General features: G+C 35.3%; 1 protein-coding gene across 3 annotated transcripts; it reads right to left on the bottom strand.

The window, feature by feature from the left end:
- Positions 1-3,935: 3,935 nt before the first annotated feature.
- LOC149789460 (uncharacterized) lies at positions 3,936-11,213 on the bottom strand. Of its 3 annotated transcripts, none has more exons than XM_089975553.1 (5): positions 10,990-11,213; positions 7,376-7,558; positions 6,796-6,981; positions 6,276-6,310; positions 3,936-4,864 (listed from the first exon to the last, which is right to left on the bottom strand). In XM_089975553.1, exons 1-3 carry the CDS (start codon positions 11,054-11,056, stop codon positions 6,803-6,805), a joined length of 429 nt encoding a protein of 142 aa, XP_089831679.1. In that variant the 5' UTR covers positions 11,057-11,213; the 3' UTR covers positions 3,936-4,864; positions 6,276-6,310; positions 6,796-6,802. The 3 variants fall into 3 exon arrangements, with proteins under 3 accessions (XP_089831679.1, XP_089831680.1, XP_089831678.1); XM_089975554.1 differs by lacking the exon at positions 3,936-4,864 and adding an exon at positions 5,511-5,609; XM_089975552.1 differs by lacking the exon at positions 3,936-4,864 and having other exon boundaries at positions 6,171-6,310.
- Positions 11,214-11,493: the final 280 nt, after the last annotated feature.

Raw genomic sequence — 11,493 nt, 5'->3', positions numbered from 1 at the left:
CAGCAAACCTTGCCGATATTGCCACGAAATAACCCCGCTTCAAACAACAGGGATTAATGTTAAAACGTTACAATCTGAACTGGAAATTGTCAAGACTGCTACCAACACACTCACAACCCTGTTCGGTTTCGTCAATAAATCAGTCAGTGATTTCCTCGATGACAGTCAATCCATCAATATTGTTTGGAAACACCAATCAAAATCCACTGAAACTTGCTGATACTGCCAGTAAACTAACCACGCTGCAAACACTGGAAACACCACAAAATGAAATCAGATCGTTACAAACTGATCTTGAGTTAACCAAGTATGAAATCAGAAAGGTTTGTGATGAAGCTGGTGAACTCAGTCCTCAAGAGTTTAAAAAAGAAGATTTTGGAAAATCAGAGAGAACCGAGACAAACCCCTCTATGGCGGCGTGTGTGAAATCCCAAATGGTTATTATGTAAATAAGTCTGGTATCTGGGTTAATGTCAACCCAGTGACTCCTCAGATAGCTACACTGGAGACAAGACTTTACTCGCATATAAGATCGTTGAATGGTGTAAAACGCGGCGTACAAGCGGCAATTGAATCAATTAATAATCTCAAAACAAACTTCGAGCAAAGACTTTTGCATTTGGTTGCATCCGGAGCGGTGACGTGGAATAAGACATGCGGAGTTCTTTAAATTTTTACGTGAAGATAATGATATTGATCGAATGTCATTACATGATGACACAAAATTCATCTTTAGTGTCCAACACCCGCCACCTACGAGGTCGGGTGCACCACCGTTGGGTTCAATGGAGGGCTAATAAAACTGGAAAAGCCCTCTTGATACGATCGGAAGTAGTTTGATTAGATACTGCTTTTTATTTAGTCCTGCATGACAAAATCTACCTCAAACAGCGTGTGATCACTGTATTGAACTTTTGTAAATAACCGCGTGATTGCGCGAAGAATGTCACGGCACTCCGACTACAGATCAATAATTTGAATGACGGTATTAGAATGTAATGAACCCTCAGAAACATCGACCTAGTAAAATCAACGATGCCGCGACGCAAATGCAAACGAAAATGGATACACACGAACGAATAATACAGCGTTATAAATGCACGAGCGGAATAATTCACGTCGCATGTGGTATAGCTTCTGCCGCCACGGTAGGGCTTTCTGTAACTGGAATAGTACCACATGGACGGTCGGGGTGTTTCCTGTTGGAATAGCCGCTGGTGCTGTATCTATTATCGCTGGAGCAGTACATACGGGTGGAAAAATATTATTAACTAGACTTCATACAATAATTGGTCATCATCGCGATCAGGACAGCGGAGGAAAGTAGCTTATGTAGGATAAAAATTTGTATTCGAAAGCCATTGATGACTCCACGCTGACCGCAGGTGAATGCGCCGCTACGCTGGCCGAGGTGGACAGCTTCAATTCACAAACAAAATACAATAAGGACATTAGAGGAAAATAAATAACCACTTTGTTGTAATCAAGCAAAAAACATAATTGTAATTACTGTTATTATCAAGTAATTGTTTTGCTCTAAAAGGGTCACACTATAGTCCCTAATATTTTCTCGATCACATGTTTTCAGCAACTTGAGACGTCGTTGATTTATAAATCGCTCCTATTATTGTTGTTCCACTTCAGCTTGAATTTTTGTCAACAATTCAAGCAAGTATAACTAACTCTTCCACGTCAATTATGATCTCAGACATAGATGATTCAATTTCTTTGATAAGTTTACGTTCACTAAGTAGTCTAAAACAACCGCTGCTTTTTTATCGTATCAAACTTTTCCATTATAATCACTAACGCACGAGGGCGCATTCGATAAGCGTGATGTTTTGTCTGGGCTGATATAACTTTCAAAATTGTTTGATATGCACCGACTTATGCATATGTCGGACTCCCAGCGAGACCGGCGGGATGGGTGGTGGATCTGGTATAAAAAAATTTACACGCCCCCCACCCCCTTTTTTTTTCCCGTTCGCCGCGGTAAAAGAGAGTAAAAAATAGAAGGCCGTGGTGGTACCTCTCGCCTGCTTATTTCACTACGGTGTTAAAATGATCAAGTGTCAAATTTGATTCGCAGAGGGGTTGAAGCGTTCCTCAATTAGCCTTTGTGCAATTTCCATCTCAACCTAGCCATTGAGTTTTGGGAATATTACTTCATGAGCATATTGGAAAGCAATCAATACAATACATATCGCAACCAAAGTCCCCTCTTAGAATGTTTGCATGTTGAATCCTTAATGAACTGGATGTACATTTCCAGTACAAAGACAGTATGCTTGCAGCACAAAATGCCAGTATATTTCCAGTATGCTAACATTAGTGCTGCTATCATGTCAGAAAATATTTGCCTTTAGTCTACCATGATAATGAGTCCAGTATGTTTCAATTATGTAATTTATGCTCCATTCATACCGGAATGAACGTGTGGCTAAGTAATAGAATATATAACCAACATAACAACCACAGTTACAGCACCTGTGTCCTATCAATACACTATTTTGTTATAACTTTGTTGGACATAAATGCTGCAAACAAAGGTGCATAGACGACCTGCATAGTGGAAGCATTAATGTTCTAATCATACAGTACCTCATAATGATTTACCCATGCTGTACTGCAATAGCTCAGAAATGCATAGGTTACAATATTGAAAATAAATGGGCAACGTGAGTGTCTCGCTTATGATATCATGCTGCAGTCATGCTGGAAATCAATACTACAAAACAACATAGGATTCTAGCATACTGGCAGAGACATTTAACAGTAAATAAATCATATGACTAAGAAATCATTCTATAATGAATGTTACAAAGACTTGTTAGTCTTTATTTTCTTTTGGTAATGGGGCATATACAAAACACAGGAAGGTAATGGCAGAGACTACATGCACATGCTAGGTGTTAGGGGTGTGGCTATAACATATCATGTTGTACATGTACACAGTTTCTAAGAAAATCATTGCATATGCACAGCCTTCTTTCCTATTAATCACACACTTTTGCTAGAAACCTGTACAATCAGCGAATAATGGAAACAAAGTGCACTGAATTATTAAAATTTCTAATTGTTTAAAACAGTATGACCATAACTTCATAATTGCTCTCAAAAGTATGTATCAAAGTTTAAAAAATTTCATACAATTGTGCAATATATTAATGTTTTACATTATATTCTAACATAACATTTTAAAGTTTGTTAAAACGGAACCTCTTAGTAATGTACTACGATTTTCTAATAGGCTGTTCAGTAAAGTAGTATGATTTTCGTATCTGCTGTTAAATATCTTTTCAATACTATCTAGTATACAAATTCTATTTTATTCTTTTTGTGTTTTGGTAAATAAAACTTTCTGCTCCCCTTGCAAAATAGTTGCACATACAGCAAATAATAGAGACTTGTTGGTTATGTAATCTAGGTCTTATCCAATGAATTACTAAGGAAATGTTCCAGAATGAGGTGTGTGTAGAGTGCGTAGATTTGACTAGGTGGTGTGTTTTAAACATTGGTTAATATCCATGCAATCAGATATATAATGTTTGTTTAATTTATCATTTATTGAATAATTATGGTCAGCAATGTGATATTTCCGTACTGAGTTTTGAAACATTCAGCTTCTGATATGTACATTTAGGTCTCTACCATCATGCTTAATGGTGATGGCATTCGGAAATTTAAAGTTATTGAATCTTTAAAATCATAATCATTGCATGGTTTTGCTATGGAAGTTGAATTAGCGCATCTAGTCCTTTAGACTCTTTTGTCATTACTATAGTAGTGACTTTAGCTGAGAGGGTTCTGTTGAATAATGTCAGGCGGTGTAGTTATTCCCCCTCCCACCATCTGGTACAAATAGTACAATTTTAGGTGAAATACAATAATGTAAGTCATTTGTAAGAGATAAAATTATGATAAAGAAACCAGCGTCCTTTACTGTTACTTTTATTTTTCAGATACCATCTTATAAAATAAATGGCAGAAGCAAGGTACTTTATAAAATAAACACAAATGTGACTATTTACCTGATTGACAAAGCAACGTAGCCATTCCAAAACACTTTGCAGTCTAAAAAACGTATCTACGTGATGATCATGGCCATCACTGAAAAAAAAATTCCTATGGCTTATATTTTCCTGTTGGTGTAATGCAATTTGATATACCAGTACTGTTGTTATATCAACTTGAGACCCGCCCATGACGCATTAATACGCATATATAAATATTGTTTGAACAGTAGGCCATTGCTTCTATACTCTCTAGATCAGTGATGAATTTCCACTGATTGATCATTATATAAGAAAATAACGAGAAAAAAATATGAATAATCCCCGTTTTCTAAAAGAATTAAATATGGTACAAAATTGAATCGATATTTCTGCTCTTTCTCCCTCTCTTTCTCCTCCCCCCCCCCCTCTCGCGCGCGCGCGCGTGTGTGCGCGTATGGGACAAAATGACGGAAAATCTGTGGAGTAAGAGAGAAGAATAACATTTGCTTGATGAAACCTTTGAAATTCAAATTAAACCGTGGTCATCGTAACGGCATTTGTACACTTTCCAGGAGATTTATCCTTTCCATAGATTTATCTACAGTGTTCTGCAAACCAATGATACAAAGTTGCAGTAGCCTATCGACATAGTACAGTAAATTTCTTGGTTAGAAAGGCATTCACATATTGGAATCTTGTTCTTTCCTTTTCTCTTTGTTTTGCTTTTGAAAAAAACATAACAAGGTTCTAAAACATATTATATGGTTTTTTTCTCTCTCTCTGTATTTGTTAGTCTTCACCTTATCAGTTTTACCACAGTGATTCTGTGAGTGCGCATAGATAATCTCAGGAAGATACGGCTGAAAATCCTGGAAAAAACAAGCGTAGCGGAATTTAGCCTCTGTCATTAAACTGTCTCTGGATCTATGAACCATTGTAAACTTTACAGACAATAACCGATCAACGGAAAGGAGAGAGAGAGAGAGAGACAGAGACAGAGACAGAGAGACATGAAGGATATAAACAATCTTATGATAAGTAGAAATGTTAATTAAAGCATAATAACGACATCGATCAAATCTAAATACAATTAACTGTTTGAATTATATCTTGCTGGTTTGACAGTTCGCCTTAATTTTAGTCGTCGGTAAGTGAATGGCTGTGCTTTCAGTATTTAAGAAGCTAACCATGCTGTTTCTGCATTGCTGTGCATTCCCCATTTTAACAATTGTTCATGTTTAAATATAAATAAATATCAAAGCTCATAAAACAAAAGAAGCGACAAAGAGGATTGCGACATAAAATTTGTATCGCACACACTGTTGAGGGATGTGATTCACTCCGTTAATACACAGTAGCCTGCAGACATTCGTAACTCTGTTGGAGATGCTAGTATGTGCATTTGTATGTGATATAAATTAAATATATGTATTTTATATATTATGTGCGCCGAATCTTTGATATACCAGTCGTTGTATTAATGTTTCCTTAAAATGAAACTCGGTAAGCCTCATCTGCTTATAACGATATATTTATACATCTGAACGAGACTGCGTACATTATATATAATCTTGGAAATCCTTTTGTTGATGTTCTGTGATAAGCAGTCTAAGCCTGCAAATAAAACATCTAATTCATTACCGATGTCGATGAATTTCTAAATATTTCACATACCTGCACAAGTTATATTGGATAGACACTGAATGCGAGTGACCTTACCAAATTCTTTGCACAAACCAAATATTTGCACAACTTAGAATCTATATTATGATTGGTTTTAAAACTACATTACATAACGATACAATTAGGATAATTATCCTCTGACCTCCTGTGCTTTGTAATAATCTGCTTCAGATAATTCTCTTTAAATTTAGAGAACCAACAATATAAGCGATTAAACTATGCATGCATGTAGGACAATGGATGGAAGTGTTGGGTGCTTGAGGGAAGTAAGTATAAAAAGAGCATGCTTCTGCTGTGCTCAAGAGTATGGCAATGCAATAATATATACTAGGAATGCAGAAGACGCCTATGCATGCCTTTATATAGAAACTTCTGGCGCCAAGAGGAAAAAGAAACAAAAAAATGGTAAATCACAGTAAATGACACTTAAGGTAAACTTAAAACGTAGCATGCAGTGATTACTACTGTATATTTATACAAACCGTGGCAATCTTTTAATGTTATAAATATAATTTTACTTTATTTTCAAATTTGAAAAATATACACTCTTTATATAAAGGAACAATATTCATGCCCTCAACATGGAGTGATACGTGCAGACGTAATTTTGCTTTTCTTGTGCTGTTTTCTACCTGCAAAAAAGCACAGATTATCTATAATTAAGATTTTATAATAATTAAGAAGAGAGTTTATATTTAAAAAAAAAATAAAATGTAACGACGTAAAAGCACATTTAAATCTTTACATATTACTTTAACTCCATTAGATTCATATAAATTGACAAATTATTTAAATTTATAATTGAGATATTGGGAATTCATCGCCACATATTGATATATTAGCTATTACATGTAAAGGTATATGTAGATATAAAATACATAGCATGTCTCTTCTGCCAGTTGTCTAATCAAAGCGTTTCAGACTTAAAAAGTAGGCCTTTATTCTGGTCTCCAAATCTGGTTTTCTTGTGACATTTAGACATTTAAACTTTTCAATAAAATATAATTCACTTTACAATAATTACCTTTGTCAGTTATAACTGATGTTTACACCAGATTTGGTGGAAAATGCAAACACTAATCGTTATAATCAACGCGAAGAGAAATCACAGACATACTTTATATTTAGACCTTTCTACAACACCAGCACGATCCACATCCGGGTGTTAGGTTGTTTTCGCCTGCAGTAAATACGTAACCTTCCTTGGCATCGCAAACTCGACGCTCCGCTTCGTTATTCCCGCCAAGAGCCTTGATCCATACAAGGTCACTTGCAGTCCATCGATGACATGTCCAAAGGGTCTCTTTAGAAATAGGTGAACAATAATGAATGGATTTCACTTCATCTGGGTACCCAATATGAATGGCATTAAAAGCTATATTGAGCACAGTAGACGTTTGTTTCTTATAACAGAAGATAAATTCCCTTTTTATACTAATTTTCTACTAATGACACGTACCTAATGGTATAAAACCCAGCTTACTTGTATTATTATTATTATTATTATATTCCTCGATATTGTAAATATTTTACGGTCAGATTTCAAATGGAAGCTGAATTCCTATTCATCGCATCTTTGTTTTTAGCAATTAAGGGCTAAGCAGACCTCCTGAAACAACGTATGAGCTTTGTTTCGTTCTCTTACTTAGCTTAAGACCATAGAGTCGTAACGCTTTGTAACTAACAACTGAACATGCCTTGTTTTTGACAACACCAGCATTCGCCACATCCGGGTGCTAGACTGCTTACACCTCCCGTAAACACGTGGCCTCGGATGTCCTCGCAGACTTTACGCTCCACTGCATAGTTGCCTGCACCTCCTCGAGCATTAATCAAATCTTTGTCCTTCGCAGTCCAATGATAGCAATCCCAAAGATCATCTTTAATACAAATAATTCATTGATCAGATGAGTACTCTTCTCATATCTGTTGTATAAATGTAATTTCTGGTTCTTACGTTAACATCCGCCCCAGGCTCCATTCCTTGGGAAGGGGCTGTAACACGAGGTGACATTACTTTCTGTCGTTTAATGCTGTTGCAGAAAATCATAGGATACTGACTTTCAAAATTTGGTATTAAACCCTCACTCACTCTCTGGGCCATCTAAACCACTGGTCGCAAAATTTGATAAATTAAACATTTGTGCCATTGATCATCAAATTTGTTTCGGAAGAAATTCCTAGGCCACTAACCTTAAAAACTTTAACATCCTGGGCCAATGGTTGCCAAACCTTATTGAAACAGCTAGGCCGGTGGTTTGCAACAGTTTATGAGAATGAAAATATGACCACTACTCTTCAAAGTTTTATCAAAAAAATGCTTCATATACAAATCGTCTAATTTTATCAAACGTCTGAGCAGATAGTCGTCATAATTATGAAAACCCCAGGCCAGTCATCTTCAACGTTTAAGAAAAACCGCCATGACATTCAAAATTTTCGAAAGCACAAAGGGCACCCAAACTTCTAGGCGCCAAATTCAAACCATCAAATGCCAGCGCCTATGTATCAATTTTAATCATTTCAAATTCATTAAGAAGTGACTTCAAACAACTGTGAGCATTTTGAATTAATATAAATAATGAACTTCATATTTTTTGTTAAAAAAGACTAACAAGCTTGCACCATTTCCTGCTCGTGAAACGCAAAATTATGCAGTTAATAAAGAAAAGGCAACTGAATTTAACGAGATAAATATAACCTTTTTGGCATACAAGCAACGAAACATTTTTGTTAATTATGTTTTGAAAATTTGGTACTAATTATACACTGAAGAGACTTCGGACACAGTATGATATGAAAGTTTTGATAAAATCAATTAGACTGTGCGGTGTACATGCCAATATATCATGTGGAATATCATATTGGCCTTTGTGAGTCTGAATTATATCAGAATTATCTAAATCAATCTATAGGTTTCATATATACCTTCAGATAAGAAAACCAAGTACCATTCTCATATAATAAAGTCAGTGTGTAATATCTCCAATATCCCAGCACATCATGATTGTCGTTGTGTGAAAGGGAAGAATACATTTGTGACCTTGAATGTATGGGCAATGTCTGTTTGGAAACAATTATCTGACATTATAGAAGACAAACTGCATCAAATAATATCCTTAAGTTGAAACGTTAAACAAAAAGTACAAACGTTATAACGCTAACTTAAAAATAAAGGAAAAAAGAAGAAATATGGTGGACTTGTTTCGTTTTCTCAAGATAGCAATATATGGAAGTAAAGCATGTCTGGATCAGAGTATTCTGTCGTACATGATATCCATTTTATGCTCAAGTAGAAGAAAGAACTACTAATACGGATTATGAATCTACTGTTAAATACGGTGTAACAACTACTTAAAGAATTAATTGTAGGCGAACAGGTTATGACTCAGATCAAACTATTACAATATAATTTTTGGATGGTATTCGAAAGTTTTAAGTTTGAACAAACTATGCAGTTGCTGGAATTGTCATATTTGCATTACCCAACGATACATTCATGAAAATGTGTAATATTGTTGGTTATAAAAAAAGTTTACAAACGTCATCAGATTTTTTTAAACTAGGAATAAATACTATTTTAAAGCCTATGTGGTAACGTTTTAAGGCAAGTGTTTCTGTTGAAACGGCCTTTGCGGCTGTTAGTTAAGGTTTTTCGAGAATTACATGACTTGTAATTCCTTTAGATTTATTGATAATTGGTGCATCTTGACTACGTCTTGTTGCAAACGCTTTGAAAAACAAGCTAGCATAAGAAACTTTTAAAACTTTATGACACTGTGCAGATACGAAGGTTTAACAATGGGTTACAATTGAAAAGACGTAATCAGAAACAATGAAATTATTAACTGAATTAAACGCAGATATTGGAATAAAGACTCCTGTAATTGATGATGGTACAAAATGTTATGTACAAATGTTGAATATGATAGCAATGTTTAATAAATTGAACGACCTGGAAATACATTGTTATTTGACTTTCGTAGTACACCGGAAGTTCCTATGCTTGTTATGATACATAATGAATCATATTTCCATTCTACCCTGGTTATGATAATTGAAACGTGTATGGTCTCCAAGATGTGTTATTACTTTTCACATAACCATAAACAACGAGCACTATTAATGGACTTCACAATGCTTCATCACATTTTGATGAGTACATCAGACAACTTTTATCTTACGAAATGATATTTCACATACTGACTGCATTTAATATTGCATTATTGAAAACAGTTAAAATGAACGTTTTATAAACAAGATTTACAAAACACTACCGAAATTGCATTTAAAATTCACCAAAACAAAATATTAAAACGCGACCACACGAGGAAACAAGAATTTGTTAATGGAAAGGCTGTGTACACAAATTTAATTTATTGATACCAATCAAAGATATACAGGATATTTAAATGATCGTATTGTAACCTACAGTAACATTAAGAAGTCTTAATTTATTTACATATTATTCTGATTTTTTGATAGATCAGTTTCAGATAGAACTTCACACCTTTGTACATGAATAATAAAACAACGTTGCTGTATCAATGGTTAGTATATGTAAGATCCTTAAATGTAAAACAATCCACTAATGGCCTCGAGGATATACAAATTTAAAGGTGAGTGGCGTAGGGCATTCCATAAATATTTGTTGAATAGGATAAATTGCAGCTTAGTGGTTTTTGATTTTTGTTGTTGTTGTTGTGGGGTTTAACGCCATTTTTCAGCACACGATAGTCTATACATGGCGGCCAGTATTAATGGTGGAGGAAGAACCCGGAAAACCCCGGAAAGAACCACCGACCCACGAGAAGCTACTGGCAAGCATTCTCACATGCCCACATTGACTGAATCCGAGACTCGAACCGTCGCAGACAGAGGTGAGATGGCAGTGATCCGTAACGGAGAGCGCTTTAGACCACTCGGCCATTCGGGGCCCCAGTGGTATTTGATAGAACGAACAAAATGGTTGATTTGTAATATATGGCCCAGGATTATGTCTTTCAGAATAAGTGTCTGTATGTATATATCTTCTCTCTATATATATATACAGACACTTTGACAATGTGCTTTTGTGGAAAAAGATGACTTGTCAAAATTTATTAAAGTTAGTTTACTATTGTGGAATAGCTCAACTATATGTGAAAATTCTGATAATCAAGTTTTATATTGAGCAAACTTCGAGGAAATATATTTAAATCGACCTCATGTACTTTATATGATGTTTCATATTTCTATATTAATTATTATTATAGTGTGAATAATCTCAACTTTGCCTACAGCTGTAAAATTAGCTCGTTTGTGAACTTACCTGCAAGGCCGTATTTCTGAAGTAACAGGAAAAGTATGCAAGTGTAGAGTAATGACAATGACTTCATTGCTTAGAAAGCGTTGGTCTCTAACCTGTTGCAGTCAATAATTATCATCGGACTGAGTCTTCACAAGCAATCTGCTTTATGCTTTACTAAATACTATCGACTGTAGTATTGGCTCTATTAGACGCGTGGTCCTTCACCTATCGCGTTAGTCACTTGAGCTGACATTACGGGATACAGGTATATAAAGAAGTCTGGCTCGGGTCACGTGATCGATAGGATACACCCATACCTCAATTAAGCATGCATCTGCTTTGAAATGGGTATGTTTATTGTAGCAATTATGTTGTTTTCTAACGAATACTTATCGGTGAAGATGATCTTGAAGATGACAGGTGGTGGTCCTAATAAACGTAAACATCTACCGTTTTCTATGACGTCTATTATTTGGTAATAAATGGAGTCATTTAGAGTCCTTCCTGCTACAATCTATGTGTAAC

This window comes from Sinohyriopsis cumingii, chromosome 11 (assembly GCF_028554795.1).
Source record: "Sinohyriopsis cumingii isolate HCF-2022 chromosome 11, ASM2855479v2, whole genome shotgun sequence".
NCBI classification, from domain to species: Eukaryota; Metazoa; Mollusca; class Bivalvia; order Unionida; family Unionidae; genus Sinohyriopsis; species Sinohyriopsis cumingii.
Note: the sequence above shows the minus strand (reverse complement) of the source record. Positions and strands in the feature narration are given on the sequence as shown.